The 20,595-nt window shown below is 46.7% G+C and overlaps 17 protein-coding genes across 17 annotated transcripts; 11 read left to right on the forward strand and 6 right to left on the reverse strand.

Moving 5' to 3' along the window:
• Positions 1–980: 980 nt before the first annotated feature.
• Positions 981–1,700, reverse strand: BO97DRAFT_357981 (uncharacterized protein; the record flags this gene model as incomplete). Its single annotated transcript, XM_025692232.1, has 3 exons — positions 981–1,318; positions 1,377–1,532; positions 1,583–1,700. The coding sequence occupies 3 exons, from the start codon at positions 1,698–1,700 to the stop codon at positions 981–983; spliced, it is 612 nt and encodes a 203-aa protein (XP_025545929.1).
• A 306-nt stretch (positions 1,701–2,006) lies between these two features.
• BO97DRAFT_279243 (uncharacterized protein) lies at positions 2,007–2,681 on the forward strand. The gene has a single exon (XM_025691048.1). The coding sequence runs from the start codon at positions 2,134–2,136 to the stop codon at positions 2,470–2,472; it is 339 nt and encodes a 112-aa protein (XP_025545930.1). The 5' UTR covers positions 2,007–2,133; the 3' UTR covers positions 2,473–2,681.
• On the forward strand, positions 2,296–3,154 carry BO97DRAFT_379728 (uncharacterized protein; the record flags this gene model as incomplete). The annotated part of the gene is made up of 4 exons (XM_025693174.1): positions 2,296–2,434; positions 2,484–2,597; positions 2,697–2,725; positions 2,786–3,154. Coding segments are annotated over exons 2-4 (510 nt in total), but the record flags the coding sequence as incomplete, so codon positions are not given.
• A 333-nt stretch (positions 3,155–3,487) lies between these two features.
• Positions 3,488–3,959, forward strand: BO97DRAFT_279253 (uncharacterized protein). Its single transcript, XM_025691050.1, has one exon. The coding sequence runs from the start codon at positions 3,548–3,550 to the stop codon at positions 3,821–3,823; it is 276 nt and encodes a 91-aa protein (XP_025545932.1). The 5' UTR covers positions 3,488–3,547; the 3' UTR covers positions 3,824–3,959.
• BO97DRAFT_279252 (uncharacterized protein) lies at positions 3,960–4,797 on the reverse strand. The gene is made up of 3 exons (XM_025691049.1): positions 4,583–4,797; positions 4,480–4,525; positions 3,960–4,421 (listed from the first exon to the last, which is right to left on the reverse strand). The coding sequence occupies exons 1-3, from the start codon at positions 4,623–4,625 to the stop codon at positions 4,097–4,099; spliced, it is 414 nt and encodes a 137-aa protein (XP_025545933.1). The 5' UTR covers positions 4,626–4,797; the 3' UTR covers positions 3,960–4,096.
• A 153-nt stretch (positions 4,798–4,950) lies between these two features.
• BO97DRAFT_409430 (uncharacterized protein) lies at positions 4,951–5,422 on the reverse strand. Its single transcript, XM_025696063.1, has one exon. The coding sequence runs from the start codon at positions 5,334–5,336 to the stop codon at positions 5,031–5,033; it is 306 nt and encodes a 101-aa protein (XP_025545934.1). The 5' UTR covers positions 5,337–5,422; the 3' UTR covers positions 4,951–5,030.
• Positions 5,423–7,521: 2,099 nt separating this feature from the next.
• On the forward strand, positions 7,522–8,435 carry BO97DRAFT_419132 (uncharacterized protein; the record flags this gene model as incomplete). The annotated part of the gene is made up of 2 exons (XM_025696550.1): positions 7,522–8,158; positions 8,293–8,435. 2 exons carry the CDS (start codon positions 7,522–7,524, stop codon positions 8,433–8,435), a joined length of 780 nt encoding a protein of 259 aa, XP_025545935.1.
• On the forward strand, positions 8,394–9,061 carry BO97DRAFT_409432 (uncharacterized protein). The gene has a single exon (XM_025696064.1). The coding sequence runs from the start codon at positions 8,703–8,705 to the stop codon at positions 8,904–8,906; it is 204 nt and encodes a 67-aa protein (XP_025545936.1). The 5' UTR covers positions 8,394–8,702; the 3' UTR covers positions 8,907–9,061.
• A 993-nt stretch (positions 9,062–10,054) lies between these two features.
• BO97DRAFT_481696 (kinase-like protein) lies at positions 10,055–11,120 on the forward strand. The gene has a single exon (XM_025700832.1). The coding sequence runs from the start codon at positions 10,110–10,112 to the stop codon at positions 11,052–11,054; it is 945 nt and encodes a 314-aa protein (XP_025545937.1). The 5' UTR covers positions 10,055–10,109; the 3' UTR covers positions 11,055–11,120.
• A 98-nt stretch (positions 11,121–11,218) lies between these two features.
• Positions 11,219–12,214, reverse strand: BO97DRAFT_379735 (uncharacterized protein). Its single transcript, XM_025693175.1, has 2 exons — positions 11,529–12,214; positions 11,219–11,469 (listed from the first exon to the last, which is right to left on the reverse strand). The coding sequence occupies exon 1, from the start codon at positions 12,043–12,045 to the stop codon at positions 11,548–11,550; it is 498 nt and encodes a 165-aa protein (XP_025545938.1). The 5' UTR covers positions 12,046–12,214; the 3' UTR covers positions 11,219–11,469; positions 11,529–11,547.
• A 510-nt stretch (positions 12,215–12,724) lies between these two features.
• On the forward strand, positions 12,725–13,412 carry BO97DRAFT_279390 (uncharacterized protein). The gene has a single exon (XM_025691053.1). It carries the CDS (start codon positions 12,768–12,770, stop codon positions 13,215–13,217), a length of 450 nt encoding a protein of 149 aa, XP_025545939.1. The 5' UTR covers positions 12,725–12,767; the 3' UTR covers positions 13,218–13,412.
• A 34-nt stretch (positions 13,413–13,446) lies between these two features.
• On the reverse strand, positions 13,447–14,259 carry BO97DRAFT_279296 (uncharacterized protein). Its single transcript, XM_025691051.1, has 2 exons — positions 13,513–14,259; positions 13,447–13,463 (listed from the first exon to the last, which is right to left on the reverse strand). The coding sequence occupies exon 1, from the start codon at positions 14,125–14,127 to the stop codon at positions 13,726–13,728; it is 402 nt and encodes a 133-aa protein (XP_025545940.1). The 5' UTR covers positions 14,128–14,259; the 3' UTR covers positions 13,447–13,463; positions 13,513–13,725.
• BO97DRAFT_326548 (uncharacterized protein) lies at positions 13,520–13,705 on the forward strand (the record flags this gene model as incomplete). Its single annotated transcript, XM_025691320.1, has 1 exon — positions 13,520–13,705. A coding segment is annotated over one exon (186 nt), but the record flags the coding sequence as incomplete, so codon positions are not given.
• Positions 14,260–15,067: 808 nt separating the features above from the next.
• Positions 15,068–15,708, forward strand: BO97DRAFT_279505 (uncharacterized protein). The gene has a single exon (XM_025691054.1). The coding sequence runs from the start codon at positions 15,161–15,163 to the stop codon at positions 15,620–15,622; it is 462 nt and encodes a 153-aa protein (XP_025545942.1). The 5' UTR covers positions 15,068–15,160; the 3' UTR covers positions 15,623–15,708.
• Positions 15,709–15,873: 165 nt separating this feature from the next.
• BO97DRAFT_357971 (uncharacterized protein) lies at positions 15,874–16,312 on the forward strand (the record flags this gene model as incomplete). The annotated part of the gene is made up of 2 exons (XM_025692231.1): positions 15,874–16,177; positions 16,248–16,312. 2 exons carry the CDS (start codon positions 15,874–15,876, stop codon positions 16,310–16,312), a joined length of 369 nt encoding a protein of 122 aa, XP_025545943.1.
• Positions 16,313–17,193: 881 nt separating this feature from the next.
• BO97DRAFT_357954 (uncharacterized protein) lies at positions 17,194–18,122 on the forward strand (the record flags this gene model as incomplete). The annotated part of the gene is made up of 4 exons (XM_025692229.1): positions 17,194–17,386; positions 17,449–17,544; positions 17,629–17,846; positions 17,898–18,122. Coding segments are annotated over 4 exons (732 nt in total), but the record flags the coding sequence as incomplete, so codon positions are not given.
• A 284-nt stretch (positions 18,123–18,406) lies between these two features.
• BO97DRAFT_401323 (uncharacterized protein) lies at positions 18,407–19,064 on the reverse strand (the record flags this gene model as incomplete). The annotated part of the gene is made up of 2 exons (XM_025694334.1): positions 18,997–19,064; positions 18,407–18,937 (listed from the first exon to the last, which is right to left on the reverse strand). The coding sequence occupies exons 1-2, from the start codon at positions 18,997–18,999 to the stop codon at positions 18,407–18,409; spliced, it is 534 nt and encodes a 177-aa protein (XP_025545945.1). The 5' UTR covers positions 19,000–19,064.
• Between the last annotated feature and the right edge of the window lie 1,531 nt (positions 19,065–20,595).

Here is a 20,595-nt window from a genome sequence, read left to right on the forward strand (position 1 = left end):
TCGAGACTCACTAGCGCCGCACTATACTGCGCCAGTGCGTTCCAGGCCATGCCGTGGTCGTCAAATGAAGCAGCACTTTTGATTAACATCCTCTGATAGTATCCTTCTGTTCAACTGCTGCTCAGCAACCGATCAGTTCAACACGTCGGTTGATCATGTTGCACGGTTGGTCAATTTCGCCCAGTGACCCCCGAACATTTGATCATCTTAGCTCCCATGCTGTTCAGTTCAACACGGACTCTTGGAGGGCCAGTTCAGCACCGGCTGTTCAACCCATCCTGGTCAATGACATTGTTTGAGGGGCCAATTCTCAATCGGGGGACAGACACTCTGTGGGAGCCAGGACGCCCAGTATCGATTGACCATGCCCCTTCTCTCCTCTACTGTTTTATCGGCTTACCGCACCAATGCACTTGTCGGAGACAGCGGGCACCCCCAACAACTTTGCAACTCATTCCCACTCCGACACTGTCTACAAGCGTTGAGATGAGCCATGTAATCTTTTACGGTTTGGACCTGCTCTAGGGGGGTAGGTCTTTCGTGAGTAAGACAGTCAATCCTTACTGCCTCTCATTTGCCGCCCAATCACATACAAACAACCTCCTCACTCTGTGTACCGTGTCCCGTCCACCCGCCGCGGTCACTGATGGAGTGACCGACCATGTACCGCTCTCAGATCCTGCGTCTCAATGGTATTGGACTGACCCAATCTAACGTCACCGGTATCTGCTCGAGACATGGATTCCTTATCGGCCGAGAGCTAGACCCGTATCTTTAGATGTATTGGCTCCACACGTCTCCAATCATGTCCGTGGGAAGATAACCGATCAGAGGTGCACTGGGTGCCAAGTCTTGCCCTGCACGGGTGCAGAACCCCATTTCTCGCAGAGCTTGGTTCCACAAGGGCTCAGAGACGCCTGCCTCACTGCAGCAGTTTCAGCTTCATCCAGCGGCTTTTGTGGGGGACGGAAACTGTTGACCTACCGGCATGACTGGTACTTTTCTTGCACCCGTAGACTCAACTTACCCAATCCGTGGACTAAGACCAGATATGCTGGGACAGGCCACGAACCCCGGCAGTGGCTCACCGAAATCAGAGCCGCCCCCAGGACTGATTGTGCATAGACAAACGGGCTGTTGACGTTCTTCACGAAACTCCGAGTAGGCCCCATGGTTCCCAGCAAAAAGATCAACGCGCGAGTGTACACAAAACCGTGCAAGGGCATGATGCTGGAGTGGTAGTCCATAGCGGTCTGGGTGATGTAGGCGTGCACTACCAACGCTGATCTCATGAGGGAGCCGGCCTGGTATACGGGTCCTGTAAATTATCAGTGAGCAGAGTCAAAATGAGACTCGGAGCGTTGGGAGCGGCATACGGGTATGCGGGGGATAGCCATTAGGAAGCCCTTTCACCAAAGCCAGAGAGGTAAAGGAGTGTACCCAGCATGCGATGACCGCCCCTCTACCACACTGCGGGTTGCGGTAGTAGAGCACCAGCTCAATGAGGCCTGCGAGAACATGCCAGAAAAGAGCTACAGAAACCATTAGCTATGGACCGGCCTGCACTTGAATACCAGCGAACCTGGATGCCGGGGTCGATATGACCGGGTCTTGTTGCACAATTGATAGCCTAGAAAGACACCATAGAGACCTAGGATCAGAAGGTCAGAGTCATTCGTGTAGAAGCGCGCTGTTTCCATCGCGAAGTCGGTTGTTGCTAGATGGCTGATTGCATCGTATCACACGAGCACCGCATCATAGCCATTTATATCCTTGTCCAGGCGTCGACAACCAGCCGGCGTGAGATCTGACATAAACCCCAACGGCTGTTTCTCAGGCAATTGATACCGTAAGCACCAATACTTGGACGAGCGCTGGTTCTACAGAAAGCCGTCACTTCACGCTACACCCTGACAGGTCCGGCCACGAACAGATGATGAGACCGTCCCCGGCGCGGCTAGCAACTGTGCAACAGCCTTGCGCTTATCTTGACCTATATCAATTGCACAATTGAGCGCTAGCGGTTAGCGGGAACGAACCAGTCGTTTGCAAGGCGTAAGGTCAGATCTACTCATACTAAATGTCTCATCTGTAGCCGAAGTTCAGACGAGCCATAGTGCATTACTTCGATAAATGAGCAGACGATCCTTGCCCACCACTGCAACATCTCATCATTCTTTGCTCTATTTTTCCTTGGCCATGGAGTACCCGGTAGACCCACAAGGGCAGCAAGAGAATCGATTCTCCGATATCGCGAATTTGTGGGACCGGGCAGTTGGAGACGTTCTTGTTTGCTTTGCTGGCCTCTCATTCGCAAAACAGCCACCTGTGGCTTCGTACCATGATCTGGAGCACGGCTCTCCGTTTGCTGATCAGGAATACGCCGGCGGATTGCAGGCTTGTGTCATCGTTCGTTATCATAAGAGCCCCATCGGTAGGTCGAGCTCTCCCGAAGACTATGCAGACTGCTGACCACGGTGAAGGAATGTATGATGAGCTGCTTTGGATTCCAGGGGCATTCCGGCATCCAGGCAATGGGAAGCAGGCCTATCGCTCTACGAGGGCGTACGTATCAAAGCCGCTAGCTGTGCACAGTGGTAAGCCACCGTGATGTGATCTGGTGGCCGAACGGGACCCACTTAACCTGCAATGTAACATGATACTGCGGCCAGGCTGAGGAGCTCATTTTAATATAGGCCGCAAAAATTGGAATGTGCCCAAAGCAGTAAGTGAGCCTGATTCTCCCTTCTCGTGTTCCTCGACTCTAATACTTCGGCTGGCTTAGTGTGCCGGCTTTGAATTCACATCAGCGCAGTCCGCCAACTTTCCATACAGTCGAATCACAGTGTCACCCTACCGCGGTGGCGAGCCATTCCTTGACCTCACATTTCAATCGACTTTCTTCAGCAGACCGTTTGTGACTCTCAACAGTCGGTACTTTCCGCTGAATTTAGACTTCGACTTTCCCCCCCTCCCCGACGACCCAAACAATTCCAGTGAAGGCTTGGTAGGAACATCTGAGTGGCGCCGTGTCCACTTGGAAGTGGCGGGCAAGGCTGGCATAGCGAAAGCTTCCGGAACACTGGGAGACGGGAAATCGCTGCCTTGTTTCGGGGAAAGGGCACATTGGATATGGCTGAAGCAGGCACATATTCGGATTGAGAGCCCTGCCTTGCTTTGAGTCTGGTTCGCCTCACATGTCAGCTAGGGTCGATCAGATCATCAAACCACATTTTACGGCACCTATAACGTTCTGGAGCTATTCACTCCAACCATCAGTAATAGCAAGGATTTCCTCTACCAAACAGACGCCAGTTTTGGCCACAGTATGCCATTTATCCTTGCAATTCGATAGGTGACATACTTTGGGTGTTCCTTGTAGTATACTCTCGTAATATGCCATGTCTATTTGTGTTTCAACACAATCTGCATATTCTATTAATCATAGATTAATTTACTCCGTAGAGATCCGAGGAACAGATCCATCCATTCACTTATATTATTCTCGTCAACCACAAGCTTGACGTCCGTCACTACGCACAAATCTATGCTCCTCACCCCTAGTCAGAGGGTCGCCGTCTATCAATTATCCGAGTACCTAAGCTTTTCAAAGAATTCGCAGGACATCGCGTTCGACTGTTATCGGCTAGCGGTGGAGAAAGACTGGGAAATCAAGGATTTCTTGATGTCGATGAACGTGATTTTGGACCCGATCCGGCTGTCTGAAATTCAACTATCAGATGATCAGAAGAAGGAGCTGCGGGGGAAGAGGATTTTGGGCTTGATGTCTCATCATCTTCACATGAGACGGGTTCTACAATAAAACAAGCACATTGCTTTGAAATACACAAAGCCATTTTTCATCGCCTATCTCTCGTTGACGTAATGGTCATTTTGGGGCTCGTGACCGCTCCAAAGTCGGTCGAGGTTTCAGTGTAGGGCGGTGAAAGTCGAAAATCAAAGCTCGTCTAAGCTTTTTTGTTCAAAGAACATTCTCAGGCCGTGAGGACTTGTGAATGATTCTTAAGATCTTGTTCCCTCTCCATCAACAGTATTACCGATACTCAACGCAGGTATGTTGCACCATGTGCATCGGTCAATGTTTTTCTCCAATTGCGTGTTGTGTCAACGCACCAGATCGATTGAGGTAATCGGATTTTGGAGATTGTCTGTGCTTCGACGATGGGGCATCACATCCGGACAGCAGCATCAAATACACCATCAGGCTGCAATCTGAGTAAACATTATTAAGTGCACGATTGAGCATCGCGAGTTTAAGCCTGGTTGCTATGCTTATTTCCCGGATCCGTTGACGACCGGCTCGTTGGTCAGAGAGAGAGGATGTGACTCGGCTGAAGCCCCGTTTGCAGCCTGTTGCTTGGTTCGAACCGGGGCAACATACTCTCAAGCTGATAAAACACCTAAGAATCATTAACTCGGCGAGTCTCGTTGCGATGGACCAGGTATAGAACCGCTGACCTTTGAGATGTATAGATAGCGCGCTTAGTGAATGGTTTATGGTGCACTCGATTCCTATCAGCTCTTGCAGCTTGCCACGTACAGTATTAGCTGGCCTCTTCACCCTTGTTTGATGCACAATGAACCGAGAATAATTGCAATGCCATTCCTGCTCTGCGGCAAGTTGCCGCCAGCCACTAACTAGAGCCGACCACGAAATAGTAAGGAACAGGATAAGCCCCCACGAAAGAGATAATATGCGAAACCCAAAGACGGAGTATGATGTAGCAGAATTTAGCACATTGCTCTGCTAGGTCGGCTAACGTCTTGGCGTTACGCTGCCCCAAGCCCAGATTGGAGATTATCAACGAATGTTATCATGTGCGACATCGCACAGTGCGTCCAAAGCAGAATCAGGTTAAAGCGGTGGTCACCCTCCCGTTGTCCGGAGAGTAGGGTATATAGCCGGGCGTTATGCCTTCTTTTTCGAGAGCGGCAAAAAGGGAAGGGGTTAGACCGGCTTCTTCGAATGAAAGGTTAACGAGGGTTCCGCCGAAAGATGGCGCAAATTCTCAAGATGTAGAACGAATGCCTTCCGCAATCCTTCTTCGAAGAGACTGTGCAATGGCAGAATCTTCATCGGTAGCATCTCCAGTCTGAAGATCCTGCAACCACAAATCCCGATCGATCCAGTTTTCATCGGCAGATAATGGAAGGACAATTTTGCAGACAGAGATGACGGTTGATTCGGCGCCATGAACCGCACGCGATCGAACGCCCGCATTCCGCTCGGCTTCGTCCAAAGCGCTTCCACCTGGCGGCTTGAGCTGGACGGTTCTTGGTACGGCACCATTAGACATGCTTTGGCCGGAACCCATGCTGGAGTCGGAGCATTAGTCAGATATTGAACATACACAAGTGACAACATATACATATTGTAAAGTTTCTGCTTGACAGATCGACGACGAAGAACTTCTGCTATGTCGCACTTTCGAGTGAGGCCCTGTTTCTATTTAAACCTTCCACGTCGTTTTCAAGTCAGTTACCGAGCGTATCGGCTGACTAACGCTCAGCTGGACGAGCGCGAAAGGCTGGATCCGTGTACACAGGTCACGCGAACTTTCTTTAGGCTTATGTGGAACGTTCCTTGCACACGTGATGCCAAGCGCTATACATAAGCAGGAATAACGTAATCGGTAAGCGAGTGGTCCATGTAGGCGAGTGGCCCAGCTCCGTATTCCTTATAAAATAGTTATTATTCAAAGCTGAATATCTCAACAACTATAATACTTAAGAATATAAAACTTGAATACATATTAGTTCGGTATATTTTCTATATATAGTACCATTTCTAAAGACTAGAAGATCATATTTCTTGAAATATTTAGAATTTATATTAAATTATAAAGGATACCAAAAATACATATATATTTAGGTAATTGAAGTATATATCAGGTTTTCTCGAGGCTATATTAGAAAATCATAGTAATATTAAGCTTAATCCTAAGTTTTACAAGAAATTTATAAGAAATGGTTGAGATATTTAGCTTTTAATAATAGCTATTTCATATAAAATACGGAGCTGGGCCACTCGCCTACATGGACCACTCGCTTACCGATTACGTTAAGTTAACTAGTATTCTGACGGACGGCAAGCGGGGCGCCGGAAACGGCTCCCATTGCTGGTCGTCCTGCCGCGCGAGGCCGCCCACCGCTTGCAGGCATTGCCTTTCCGTAGACGGATTGGTGCTTGCCTGTTGCGGGATAGCGTCGCCGGCCTGCCGTCTCGCCGCTTTATCTCCTCGCCCGCCGCTGCAACGACATTGTATATATCTCCCGCCACCTCTCCTCGACGGATGACGCACTTTATTTTCTCTGTTCTCCCCTTCCTACCATTCAGCATGTGCACCGCCGCCTTTCCAACATGCCGATATATCCGAGCATTGCCTACTTTCAGTAACACTTCCATCCTATGGCCCGCTTTTCATCTCCTACCACACGCGCTCTTCGGAGTCGTTGATGCGTTATCTGACCTGGTGGATACTTTCTTGCTTCTTTCCTGTACTTTGTACGCAACAAAAAGCTCGCCTGGAGGCTCTTTTAGGACTGGATGAGCTATTCCGTATTGCCCGCGTGACTCTTGCTTCTAGGGCGGCTGCACTTGACGAGTTTGCCTGGTTATGTCCATTGCAGAACTTCAGCCGACAGGATAACTGAAAGCGCTTCTCTCTCCTGAGAACCCGCTTACTTGAAGCGGCTGCAATGAACTTAAGCGAGGTAGTTAATTTCATTTGGTACGTGAGAGTCCGAAGAAGACGTCCAATCTCCTTCGTCCGGTCTAAGCCTGGCTGACTAGCGATATTACCCCGTTATGTCCGTTACTGGACTTTAGCAGAAGAGATAGCCAAGAAGCCTTTTTTCTCTACACCCGGATATTTCACTGAATGCGGTTCTTGAAACTTAGGGAAGGCAATGATCCATTTTAGCGCGTTGATGTCTGAGAAGACGTCCAGTCCTCATTCGTTTGGGCTAAGCCTGGCTGACTAGTAGTATTGTCGTACTGCTCGAATTCAAAATAATAGTCGATTCTCCTTTATTATCTGTGTTCCTCAAATCCCTCAACCAATGGCGAAAATCCCGCACGTTCAGCGTTGGCGATCCTTCGATTAGCCTCAGACACATACTCAGATAAATTGCGCGTCTATTGAGCGACATGAGTACTGGAGCCTCTGATCTGACTGCACAGAGTATGTCTCTTTCGAGAGTACGCGTTAACAGAGAGTGTGATTCGACGATAGAGAGGGCTAGTTCACAAAAATGAATCAATCGAAAACCGGTCTTTTCTCTATTACTTCCTGGTTGTTAGGGTGGACCGACCGAGAGTCACAGACGGCCCCATGAATGTGTATTGGTATACTCACGTGCATCTTTCTGATGGAGCTGGGGTCCTGTTCGACGACATAAGAAGGCCGTCAAAACCTTCGAATACTTATTCTTTAAACATCCTTCTACAGTCGTTCTCCGTTCGTCGCAATCAACCACCACTACTAAGCTCACGACAAAATGAGCAGGACCACCTTTCAATCTAATGCTTTCAGGCCATGGAAACCCTCGAATATCAAGATATTTTCACCTGCCCGTCCTTTACATTCTTCTCCACATTCAACTTCAGATATCTCCACAACCAACCCTTTTTCTCAAGCATCGCAACTCTATCCATCTCTTGATAGTCCGAGTAACTCTACACTGGACAGTCACCGGGACCATCCGCGTGGACGACCTCTAGCCGAGGCATACATGCCTAGCAACGCCAGAGCAAGCATTAAGTCAAGCTCACGCGGCCTATTGCATCATAAAGCAACTTCACTCTTGAGTAAACTGCTTGATCATAATCCTCAAGACACTGCAACTACACCGCACATGCAGACACAAAGCGATTCAGCAATTCCAGTCCTTATTTCCAGCCTCGACTCCAGGGACACTACGGAAGACTCTACCGATATACGGACGTCTACCTACAATTCAGTGGAGATTCTTTCTTCACCTGGTAACTCTGAGGACCCAAGAGAGCTGTGGCCCATAGGAAAAGAACCAGACATTATTCCAATCGACCCACCCATCCTAAACGATGGTTGCTCTAGAAATGCAAGTCTGCCTGGCTACGTCCCCCATGAAGACAATCTTGGGCCTGTTCATGAACGTATGGATTGTCTATACCCTGAGTCACCATTCTTGCTACGAGACGCAACAAACTATTTTTGTCGTGCTTCCATTCATCCCGTGGAGCAAAATAGCTGGCTCTCTATAGAGGGGCCCATTCTTGCAGCGAGCTAGATCAACATCTGGAGACCGTCGGCAACAAGATTGACGTCGATGTGGTATGGATCGAAGACGAACCCCACAACGCTGTCGTTACTGATAGCAGTCGCTCTCAGTCCCGCAAGCGGCTCCCCCATGAACAGAGCGAGGTTGAGTGACAACCAACGAAACGACCTAGAAGTGCCGCCTTTTCTACGCCCAAGGGAATTTCTTTCGATACTATCCGTTCTCAATTCCTCACTGCACCAATCAATATACGTTTAGAGTTCCTATCCTGGCTATTCGAAGGAGCATTATCGCACTGCACATTCAATGAAGCCAAGGTCACTGGAAGTTCATTTGGGACGTGTCAAAAGAGGGGCAAAGAGTCGAGCCGATCCTGCTGCCTAACTCTATTAGAAAAAGAGCAAGGGACTTCGAATAATATGGAATACAGCCGTGTGCCTAATGAAAAGGCATCTAGGAAAGGAACACCGTGGTCAACTAATGAAGTGAATCTCTTGGTTGAGTTAAGAAGAGATCGAAAGCTACCTTGGTCTGAGGTGACAAAGTTGTTCTCGGATCGATATCCAGGAAGAAGCAAAGGTTCTATTCAAGTATATTGGAGCACCAAGGTCAAGAGAGACTGACTACTAAAGATAAACTTGACTCTTTCTGTACTTCGCCCTGTTTCAGGGTTGAATATCCTAACGCGCGAGCTCTTGACAACGCTTGTTCAAACTCCGCTTTGTTAATCTTTGTCCATTCAATGCGTAACGAGACCGATACTGGCGGTAGCACGGGCTATATGCCATTTGTTTGAACAATGTATACCATCAAAATTTCATCTCTTCGGGTTTATTGATTTGTATACAATCTGTTGGTTAGTGGGAAACGGCTCCCATTGAACTGTTTCTCTGTCGCTAACCACCGCCTGGTTGATTGTGGGCATCTTGCAACCAGATGCGGCCTAGTGTCTAAAGCTTTTGGGGATCGCGTCACTTGCCGCCGCCTTCGCGGGATTTTTCCGCCGCGTCAACGCACCTGTTCAAACTGCATAAGCGCAACCTCGCTCCTCGAAAACCGACGCGTCCATCATTCTCGCTCGCTCAAGTCACTGCCTCTTCTGAGACTTGCCGTTCTGTATGAGCATTTTCTGTCTTTAGTGTGGTTATCATTAATCTCCCTCTCTTTAGTCTTCAGCTACCAAGTCGCCGACGGCTCCTCTGATTTATGTCGCCATTGTCACTATATTTTATTGGGCATCCCTCATTCTGATTATGTCTTAACTGTCTCTGGGATCTAATAGCTTGAGATAAGTTGCTCAGGAATCTTGTAAACATCTTTCTTCTTCTTACCCCATATTGAGCAAATCGCCTCTCAGCCAGTGCTTCATTTCCAACAAATCAGGAAGCGGGCTCGACCGACAAGAAGGTTAAAGGGACATGGTGGCTGGTGCTTGGACGAAAAAATTCAGAACTAGTTCGCTTTGAGATGACCTATTCAGTATTACCATTTCGTAATCAGCTGTATGAACTTACAGCGGCTATACATGATTAATGAGCCCCGTGCGGAGGCATAACTGCTAGGCATTATCAACCTGGAGACTGTCTTCATTAATCATTTTGTTTTATTTTTACGTTGCAAAGACCAATACGTGCATTAGCCCGCTCGTACAACGGGTAAGCCATCGATTTTACACCGCCTTTCGGCACGTGATAGGATGACATCTCACCTTGTCTGAACATAAATACCTGCAACATTCAGGTCGAGATCTAGGCTCTAGTCTTTCTAGATAATCGCATTCACTGGAAGGGATTTCGTTGACAAATTCATTGCAAAATACAGCCAAAATGCTACAGTGGCTAGTCCCTCGTCTCTTACTCCCAAGTTTTACGTGGTCGGATCATGAGGCGACAGTTCTAAGCGACCAACTACCACCTGTCCCTCAGGCAACCCACCCACGAATCCGTCAATTCTGGGGCATCGTCCACAAATACCTCAGACGGTTTTCTCGTTCGTATTGCAGCTGGGTCGGAGTCGCCTATGATAACCAGATCGCTCAGCTTCCTTTTGGGCTCATTTTAAAATGGTCGGATGGAACACGGCTAGAGGAAGTTTTAGCTATGCAAGTTGCTAGAAAAGCAGGTCTACCAGTACCAAAAGTCATATGTTATGGCGAGCATGCTGATACTCCTCATGCGCCGGTTTCGATTCTGATGACACGTCTTCCTGGCAAGGAATTGGGTCAAATTTACGAGGCGCTCAGCAACGAAGAGAAAGACGCGGTGTCTCAACAGCTCGATCAGTACTTGACAACTATAAGGAACTGGAAAAACCCGTGGGGCGAGAGCAGAATCTGCTCTTTATTGGGCACGCCCCTTAGAAGTGTCCGGGTACCCAATCACCTTGCAGGTCCTTTTGAGTCAGAGCAAGAACTCAACGATTACCTGATTAAACCTGCCTGGTCGGGTGGATTTTCATCGGAAAAGGCTTACAGCGAGGCATTGAACCGAGCCAGAAGAATCGATAAACTACGCCATCGTGTTGTCTTTACACACGGTGATTTACAACACCACAACATCATGATCCATAGGGGACGCATCACAGGTTTTCTAGATTGGGAATCAGCAGGCTGGTATCCTGAATACTGGGAATTTACGACAGCCTTGAGATTCGCGCAGGAGAACTTCTGGTGGTATCAATTCGTGATTGAGCTTGGTGGAAAGTCTTATTTGTTGGAATTAGACTGTGAGAGGGCATTGACTTCTTTGACCAGTGCCTCGTACTACTGGTGAATTACTCAACTCTTGCCCAAATTATCAATCCCAGTTACTTCTATAAACATAAAATCTCGAATCAATCATACCCTTGTGCTAAAGAGGTGCTTCATGTATCGTGGCTCAAGCCGCAATATTCAAGCAAAGCGAAGATAATTTGAAATACCAAGTCATTAGATATAGTGGTCTCATTATCGAGTCCGTGTACAAACTCTCAATTCATCTTAATACTGATTTAACATGATCGACCCGGGCGATAAAGGGGAAAGAATCTAGGCTACAGTCTAATTACAGGGTAGAATAAAGTTCCATCAACAACATTGAGATTATGTCTGCCAAGTATAATACCTACTCGAGATACAGCACGAATCATTGCTAAAAGCCTGACGCTATACAGGCGGGGGCGGTTCTAGACCCTTGTAGGCTTTCCAGCCTTGAAATAATATGTTAGCTATTACTCTACCATAGCTGAGAGAAAAAGTTTAACCATACCATGAAACATGACTCATCTTCAAAGTCCGCACAAAGTAGAAGCTGCTAATGGCCTTGGCTGAACATTGTTCGCTGCACTCGTCGCGTTGGCATTGCCCCAGTCTTTAACCTCATTTTCGAGACTCTGAAGGTTGCTGCACTTCAGGATAACTTTCCCAGCAATTGGCTTCTGTAAAAGAGCTAGGACCCAGAGAACCCAAACACGACAGGTAATCCCAGGCAAATTCAGCTGATTGTCGTAAGCTTTCATTGTCTGATCCAGGTGACTCTCCCATCCCACCGGAACATCAGCTATCCTGAAAAGTCCAACGAGAAGGAATGACTTGAAGACTCCGGCAGTAGGTGCATGGTCAGCAATCCAGCCACTGCCTTGCTGCTTGATGTGATACTTGGTTCCTCCAGTGTCGGGGTTGCGGTGGAAGTAGAGGCCCCAGTGGAAATCGTTGGGGGCAGGAGGATGATTCCTGATGAATAAGAGAATATAGAGACTGTTGACCTTTAGGTTCGTCAAAGACATTGCCAAATAGGTCAGTCTGGCTCAGAAAGAATTATGATAGTATGATAGAAGAGCAATGTTTTTGATGGTTTTTGTTTGCTGAAATTCCGACCTGGAACGATCGGCTCAGCCTGATTTATAGCTTCTCTTTAAAAAGCAGAGACAAAAATTTCTCGACGGCGCACGGTACCATATTCCAGTTGCATCTGTCGACTTTCGCAGTGTCGCAACGCAATTAATAGACAATCTGACCATTCTTAGAGGGGGATGCATTGTTAGTTCGTGAGTTTGTCTGCATTAGCCATGCAACTTCGATCAAAGCGAGTCGCCGGAGATGACGACGTCCAATCAAGCTGTCTGGAAGACTAGCATCACAATAAGCGAACTTAATCATAGTTATCAGGAGAGGCCAGACAATATTTTCTTGAGAAAGCCTGCCTGGCTTAGGATACTCTTTGGTGGAGAAGCAGGAGGAATATATGCATGTGATAATAGTATATAGGTATACTTTCAATAACCAGGGTTATTCCACTCAATTTCTGTGACTTACCCAGTAAATTTCCACTGGGATTTGTTCGGAATGGGATTAGTCTAAGCAGAACTGCGCCATACGTTAGCCGCCGCGCCAAGTCACCCCCGCACCTTTATGTCCTCCGATCATTTGCCCTAGATCATACAAAAACCAATGGAATTCCACTGACTCTTTCTAAACATACACGGGTCATATACTTACAGAAAGAAAAATGACAAGCCGTTCAGCGAGGAAACATCCATACGCATCTCTCACGATACCAGAGGCTATTTCGGCAATTTTGTCAACGATTGAGACGATTAGATTGCGGCATGAAGCCCAAGCTGATATTGAAGCTATTTTCAAACCACACGAAAAGAAGAAGCTGCAAGATGCCTTTTCTTTGAGGCATTCGCTTCGTCAGGCAGTGCAATCCAAGGCAGACGAAAGGCGAGATAATTATCGACATTTTCTGAAGAAGCTTGACGTTGACTTAGTCATTCCTTGTGCTCTTGGCCTTGGACAAACAACTATTGGTTACATGAGAGAACATATACGCCTTCGTCTTCCGTCAGTCATTCAAAAGCGAGAGAATGAATTTAAATGCGGTCTTATCCGTGCTCTTGCTCTGAAGTACTCTCAAGGTCGCATATGCCCGCATCAACATAATTCTCCCAGCTAACTTTCTCGGTTTTAGAAACCACTTGCGTTCCAACAACACGGGAGCTCGAAGCACCGAAGCCGACCAATGATGACTTGATTGGCGCGATTGACACCACAGCTCAGTTGCAAGATACCATAACGTCGATATCGAGACCTGTATTTGGTGCTGCATCTGTCGAAAGACTGGAACCATGGATACAAGCGAGAAATGCTCAGGCAGGGCCAGTGGGAACCGCTACACTTGGCGCAGGCACTTCTTCAAGCCCTAGACAAGGTCAGTGTGCCCTGCTCACAAGAATAGTATCAACACTTACAGTGTAAGGCACTCTCTCTGGACGGGTATTTGCACTTACGCAAGAAGATGCTCGCGTAATTGCTACGTCAGACCAAATTGCTGGACAAGTATGGTTGACAGAACCATTTGACAACGCATCATTGTCTTTCATAACAATTCCTGTCACAGATGAAATGTCTCTCCATTTTAGCACCCAAAGACACCAGATCATGTGTAAGTTGAGAAACAGGGCCTACCCTACCTTTACAACGTATTGAATGCTAACAGATCCAATCGAGTAGAACCACCAATCGACATTCCACGGCACAATGACCAGATCAGATGCATCCTCTGTACCGACCCTACCTACAGCTGCTACACCTAGATCATTATTTGCTTTCTCCCCAATTTTTATTGCTCCACCAGATGAGGATATATCGACGACAACGGCAATGGTATTCGTGGGCGGCAGGGTCTTATATACAACTTCTGTCGTTGGCCCTGGCACAATAATGCAGTGAGAGCAAGAAAGCTGAACGTCCTTAGCATGAAGTTTCTCTCTCTGAAGATTCTCTAGTCTACTTGCCTCGGTTTTACATAGTTCTAGAAGCTCGTCTTGCGTCATGGATCTGCGTGCCTTGATTTTGTGAAGCATCGTAAATAAGCCCAGCTCACAATCACTCAACTGTTTCTGTGTTGCTTGAGAGATTTCCCCACGTATAAAACTATGATAAGGTATGAGTAAAGTTGGTGCCGTGGTGCGGTTTTGGTGCCTTTTGAGGAGTGAGAACGTTTGCAGGTAATATCAGCCGGATCCAATCTGAAATGCAAGGACAATCATTAGAGATTTCTCATAAGAAATATCAGGACCAGAATGAAAGGATGTAAGTATATTTCAGTGGAAGGAAATAACTCATAGGGATGATTGTACGTGGCAAGATATTTTTCTGTATGACTTATCGCAGTCATTGACCTTTAGGTGCCCAACTCAGATCTGCTGCGTTTGACTCAAACCGCTTTACCCCTCGTTATCACGTGGTACGTGAGTTAGTAAGCGTGAGGAGAGCGAAGGAGCAAGGCCCCACGCGGGTCATCCGAAGATGTCCAGAAAACCAAGCGCAACCAAGTGCAAACAGCGCAAACAAACAACACAAACACCCATAGTGGCAACAGGGGGAGCCCTTTGACGTGTCAATCCCGCATGATGATGGAGTTAATTCACATAAGCAAATGATCTGAAATAACATATTCAATCACAAATCGTTTCCTTTAATAACCAGCGTGTCTTGCCAATTTGACAAAACTGGGACCTTAACGGGTTTTGGGAAAGAAGCCTAATGTAATCCGAGAATTCGCACAAACCCTACTTGAAAACCACTGGAATTCCGTTGTATAACTACTAATTGTTCAGAGTTGTCGACTGATATATTGCATTATGGGTCACTGACTACGGGGCACATAGCGTTGGTACGGTGGCAATAGCCAGTTATCTCTCGGCAGTCTACAAACTGCCGTGATTCGTTGACAGAGACAGGTCATGGCAGACATACAAGTAATAAATAGGGAGCTCGAGCAACAGGTTTCGGCAGCATATACACAGCTGTCTTGAGTCTGCCGGTTGCCCAGACTCTCCTACATGTTGGGTAGCTTCTTGAATTACTATTTGGAGATTTCTACTCGGAGAAGTGATGGACTGCTTCGCCAATTTCATTCCGCTCTGGAAAGGCTTTAACAACCGGATAACCTTTACCAGGGCGACATCGCAAGAGAAGAGGTTTGTTATATCCTTGCATTGCTTAATAGTCTCTCCATTGACATGTTCAGATTATCATTTTTGCGATGTGGAAAGAGGACCCGATGATCTCGTGATAACATTCCTTCGGTATCGTTTTTATGACTGCCTTCCTTGGGGCGAGTTCAAAAGACTCGAAAGATCAGCATCACTTGCAGTGGTTAAAGCTGGCTGGAGTTGCATCATTCTGGATCAGATGACTGAATCGATACGCAGAGGGAAATTTAAGGAATCAGATCTAGATAAGGCTCGGAAGAGGGCGAAGGAAAACCGTGAGAAAATCTTCAGTCGGAGTTTTCCTGATCCAACAAATCATTTCGTTAAGCAAGCTAGGTGGTATGAAGGCCAATGCCTGTGAATGCAGTCAGCCATACATTAGCGTACAAAGATTGATACATGGCTTGTCGACATACAATAAGAGTTCGGTTTTAGTGCCTTAGAAAATGGTGCTTTCGCGATTGCAATTCATCAGTAGATTTGTGAGAGAGAATGATCATCAGTCTGAGTTGTGCATGACAGTTGATATAGTCTCTCATCCTATTTAATCCTTCCAATTACCTGAGCGTTGTCTAAGTAGCACGGCATCAGATTTCTCTATAAAAGCACAATATGTCGAGCTTAGAAATGCAGCTAAGTGCTTTCAAAGTGATTATACAGAAGTCCACAATACGCGTCGTTTGTCCTCAATGCCTTCAAGGGTTTCCCCGTGCCAATGTCCTCTACCGCCACTTCAAGACCGAGAAAGACAACATTCATATGGGTCTCAGCATGCGAAAAGTTGATTTTGAAAAGTTCCTTGACTGCTACCAAGAGGCTCTGGGGGCTTCAATCCCTGCCGAAAAGCTACATTATGGTTTCGATTGTTTTGAGGTTAAGTTTGTGGTTGAACATTATGCCAATGATGCTGAAAAAGGTCAGTCGGAGTCACGAGAGGCGATAATATCATTCTGTACTTGTAATGCTAATTTGACCTGCTGTGTTAGTTCAAATGAACACTTCCTCTCAGTCATTAAAGGTGTATAAAACTCATTTGCCCTTTGAAGCATGAGAATTAGCCTCTGTCCATACCGAACCGGGGTTTTTCAAAGCCAGCAACAACAATGAACTTTCATACCAAGGCGACTTTCAGCAATTCATGAACCACACATCCCGAGGCGTATGGGAGAGACTTCACCAATAAATGAAGAACCAAGGGATGCTTTGATGATATCACTACTTCTGATCTAATGCTTACCGGGCCATGTCGGAAATAAGGCCTATTGAATAAAATTAGTGAAGGCTCGAGAAGTACCTCATAGTTTTGCGTTTTAAGACTACGTCGGATTTCGTAGAGAGTGGAACTCAGCCATCTTGACTCTCGAATTTCTTGACGTAACGGGTAAAATAAAATTCGCTGGTTGCTTCCCAAAAAACCTAGATATTACTGGGAAGCTTGGTTGTGCTTTAATTACACGCCATATTTCTGAGCTCAGTAATTGCCGGGAGTTCTTGTAGTATGTGTTCCTCATTTCAAGCACCATTCCAAGTCAAATATGAAGCGAGAAGAGAACGAGAGGTGGATCTTCTTCCGTTGATTGGCCGAACGAGTAATGTATCAGTATGGTTAAGGAGAAAGGCTAAGAGGTTCCTTTCCGCACTAGCGGAAAGTAGATCCTCAGCAGGTATCTGTTGCCAATACAATACCACTTAGCAACATACCAAACACTGTCAAACTTGACGAGGAGAGCGAGGCCTATTCCTAAGACTCTCTACCCCACAGTGTTAATTTTCCTCCTTTGACTTCATTCCCTCCAATATGTCTAGCCTCCAGAGGAATTCAATACACAGAAAGAGGTTCTTCGGCGATCAACGATTAAGTATTTGTGTCCAGTATGTCTGCGAGGTTTCCCACGACCAGACACTCTATATCGACATTTCCAAGATATTGATGATAAGGCCCACAAAGGGCTAAGTTTAAGGAAGGATGACTTCAACCAATTTTACTCATGCTATCAAAAGTGCCTCGGAGCTTCGATCCCATCGAAATATCTGCCCAGGCCGCCACGTTGCTTTGAGTTGCAGTTTGTCATCGAACACTATGGCAAGGATTTAGATAACAGTGTCAGTACAACATCAGGCCATGGTATGTGGATGGAAAGCCGGACCCGGCGGCGACTCGCAACTAGTAACACTATTAGTCTGAAGTTTCGCCGAATCTTCGCACACACCCTGTCTTTCCTGATGAGTCGGTACAGCCTGTTCCAATTTATTACGATCGCCAAGCGCGTGGCCACAGTCACCGTCCACTGCATGATGCTGGCACAAGTTCGCCGTCCGGTAAGAACCCGGTTTCCAAGTTTACCCATCCAACGGCTGATGATGTAGATATTATCATTGAATGCCTGCAATCATTGGAACACCTGCAAGAACTTCATGATGCGATAGTAGAATCCAAGATATGTGGATTCATATCTCAAATGGACAACTGGCTCAGCGGTACGCTACCTCGTGTGAAGGACGAATCTAGTGATTCCGGTATTATCGTTCCATCTATTGATATCGATATACCCTTGATTCCGCTGCGTAATTTGATATATGAAGGGGTAAGGCTCTAGGACCAGGTTAATTTCGAATCACTAATTATTAGTTGTTAGGTAGGAAAGTACTCCCTAATCCGGACATCCAAGGATGTTATCACGCCTCACAACATCATTAAGGCTGTCTATACTATCCTTAGGATAGAGAGTACAAATCTAATTGGTGATTCGAGAGTCACGGTCGGCAAATCTATCTGGGTCGAACACCCAACCACCCTGTCAAAAGGCCTTGTCCTCGTCGTTAGCATTGCGCCACGGGTCACAGTTGGACAGAAAGCTTAAAACAAAAAGGCTACGCAATGTTCTCTTAGCATTCGATGCGGGTTCACAATTTGATAAACTTTGATGTCAAGAATTCGCAGTGGTGATGATCCATGGAATGAAGATGCTTTTGTCATTTTCTTATCTGATGGGTGGCAATCAATTCAATCGAAGAGTTGTTCTAACTCAAATGTATTTTAAAAATAAATACAATGAGTTGCTGCTTGCTTGAAAGGCCTTCTGAGCGAACAAAAAAAATGGTAGCGCATCAACAATATTAGTCGAACTCTCCCTCAAGTCTGCGACTACTCAGTGTAAATACCTGAGTAGTTTGGTTTCACGAAGATCACGTTCCATCCAGTTGTAAAAGCAGCTTCGAGGAATGTCAACAAGTGCATCATTTCTCTCTCGAAATCTTCAACTGACAAAAAACCCTCTGACCTGGCGTTATACTGATTCCGGATGAACTTGCAAACTTGGTGAAACATGGCATTGGGCTCGGCGACGAACTGACGAAGCTCTTCGGAAACAGAGCCATTCGAGTCAAAGTGCCAAGCAAGAAGAGATAGTTTAAGCAAAGCATCCTGAGTGAGCTTACTGGGAATTTCTTCCACATGGTCACAGAGTAGCTCATTACCCATAAGGTGGGATACATCATCCTTGTAGAATGCCTCCTCTTTTAGGCCCTGGCATTCTTGCAACAGGAGTTCGGCTTCCTTGCTGATTTTTTTCTTGAAATTCTCGCTGCAGAATAGTTTTTGACTCAGGCAAAACACCTGCAAAGTCTTTAAAACAGATTGCGCGGGGACTCGTAGGAAATGCTCGTGGATCTCAAGCTGGAACCACAGCCATACTTCAGCTAATGTCTTCTTGATACAAAGAAGGGTGAACTTACCATGATTTTCGTGACCTTAGTAGTCGAGAAAGTGAATTTATGGCGAAATGTATGGATTCTGAAGCACGATATGCTATGTGTTACTCCTTGAGCTATAGGCGGAGACGCCTTGCTTTATGAGAGTGAGAGGTCACTTTAGAGCATGTCCTTGCTTTGCGTGTGTCAGCGGCCAAACCTATCTACCCCTATGCGCCCCGTCATGCTTCCACAATTGGAAAGAGGCGTAATGCTTTGGAGACTAACCCTCCCCCGCCCCCATTTGACATATTCTGGTATATTGAAACTCTTTGTACCCGACATGACATGGACATCAGTGCCCGCCCCTGCATCTCTGCTTTCCCCTCATTCAGTTTGCAGTAGCCGAACTTAGTAAATTGCCCAAAGCGCAGTGACTGATTCAGTGAAGTACTGGCTAGACTAGAGATGGTCGGATTTATTGGTACACAAGCTACATGCATCTTACCTACCGATGGCTGCGAGAATTCTCGCCGTGGGAATCAGAGCAGTGATGATCGTCGTTCGGAAACGAAGCCCGCTGTTATACTGTATCTAAAAGAAGGGTGTGTGATATAAAGCTTGGGTGCGCCTTCTTGCTCCAGAGTCATATTGTTTCTCCAAGCAATTGCCAATTTTATGACCGATACATGAGCGTTTACGACGCCCGAAGACCCCCTCTTCATCATATACATCATGCCGGACACAATTGCTATTCTATGTTTCATCATTGTTTTGCTGTTGCTTGTAGCATGGGGAATTCTTGGCAATCATTCCTCCAACTACTGGGATGAGCTAGGAAGACAGTATAGGTTAGTACAACTTCCTCCACCCCAGTGCACTAGCTCGCTCTATGAAGATTGACACTGGTCAGAGATATTGCGTGGCAAGCGCTTGTCTAGAACATCTGATGAGCCCAGCGACCAGTGAGGTTGATAGCGCACTAGGCCATACACTTGACCTGACACCAAGAGGAGCTCATTCTACCGTGACGGAAACAATCTAACTATGCGTGCTTACTAAGGCATCAAATGGACGACTGATGCGGCTATGTGGCAATCATTTTTGCCGTTTCGCAGCTTCCTTGGCCGCGATGGGCTTCTTACAGTCGTCGCGAATGATAAACGAGGATTCGGACCGTGCACTCTTACCGACAAGCCTTTCCCAGTATTGAATTCTTTGTGTTTGATACCCACTTGGTACTGATGCGCTCGGGCCCACCCCCACTTAACTACACAATCCTACCCTTAGTCATCGAGTGGCCACGCAAGTTTGACACATTTTGGCGTTTTGAAAGAAAAAGTACGCAGCCAGAGTTCTTGGCCTCAGGCAGGAAGCATATCCCTGACAGGTGCGGCAGAGAGTATTGTATGCTTAGTGGCCACAAATCTCTGAAACTAGTGCACTGCCATCGTACCTGCTCCTTTCCTGGCCATTATCTGTTCTCCGAAACTATTATCGCGCTTCTATGCTTCTCCTACGAGCCTTTGAACTCCGCCTCCGTGACGAGGAACTTTCTCTACCAGGATACGTCTTTACTAGCCGTGCCATCTCCATTATGTCTAGTCCGCGGCCCCAAGTGCCAATTAAGAGCGCGTCCGCGCA

Source organism: Aspergillus homomorphus, assembly GCF_003184865.1.
Source record: "Aspergillus homomorphus CBS 101889 unplaced genomic scaffold BO97scaffold_87, whole genome shotgun sequence".
Classification (NCBI taxonomy): Eukaryota; Fungi; Ascomycota; class Eurotiomycetes; order Eurotiales; family Aspergillaceae; genus Aspergillus; species Aspergillus homomorphus.

Bases quoted from the DNA above. Each gene is read 5' to 3' on its own strand.
- BO97DRAFT_279243 (XM_025691048.1), top strand. From the start codon at position 2,134: ATGAGCAGACGATCCTTGCCCACCACTGCAACATCTCATCATTCTTTG.
- BO97DRAFT_279253 (XM_025691050.1), top strand. From the start codon at position 3,548: ATGCTCCTCACCCCTAGTCAGAGGGTCGCCGTCTATCAATTATCCGAG.
- BO97DRAFT_279252 (XM_025691049.1), bottom strand. From the start codon at position 4,625: ATGGCATTGCAATTATTCTCGGTTCATTGTGCATCAAACAAGG. The intron at 4,526-4,582 runs GTGAAGAGGCCA...ATAGGAATCGAG, and splicing joins TCATTGTGCATCAAACAAGG to TGCACCATAAACCATTCACT. The intron at 4,422-4,479 runs GTCAGCGGTTCT...AATGATTCTTAG, and splicing joins GCTATCTATACATCTCAAAG to GTGTTTTATCAGCTTGAGAG.
- BO97DRAFT_409430 (XM_025696063.1), bottom strand. From the start codon at position 5,336: ATGGGTTCCGGCCAAAGCATGTCTAATGGTGCCGTACCAAGAACCGTC.
- BO97DRAFT_409432 (XM_025696064.1), top strand. From the start codon at position 8,703: ATGGAATACAGCCGTGTGCCTAATGAAAAGGCATCTAGGAAAGGAACA.
- BO97DRAFT_481696 (XM_025700832.1), top strand. From the start codon at position 10,110: ATGCTACAGTGGCTAGTCCCTCGTCTCTTACTCCCAAGTTTTACGTGG.
- BO97DRAFT_379735 (XM_025693175.1), bottom strand. From the start codon at position 12,045: ATGTCTTTGACGAACCTAAAGGTCAACAGTCTCTATATTCTCTTATTC.
- BO97DRAFT_279390 (XM_025691053.1), top strand. From the start codon at position 12,768: ATGACAAGCCGTTCAGCGAGGAAACATCCATACGCATCTCTCACGATA.
- BO97DRAFT_279296 (XM_025691051.1), bottom strand. From the start codon at position 14,127: ATGCTTCACAAAATCAAGGCACGCAGATCCATGACGCAAGACGAGCTT.
- BO97DRAFT_279505 (XM_025691054.1), top strand. From the start codon at position 15,161: ATGGACTGCTTCGCCAATTTCATTCCGCTCTGGAAAGGCTTTAACAAC.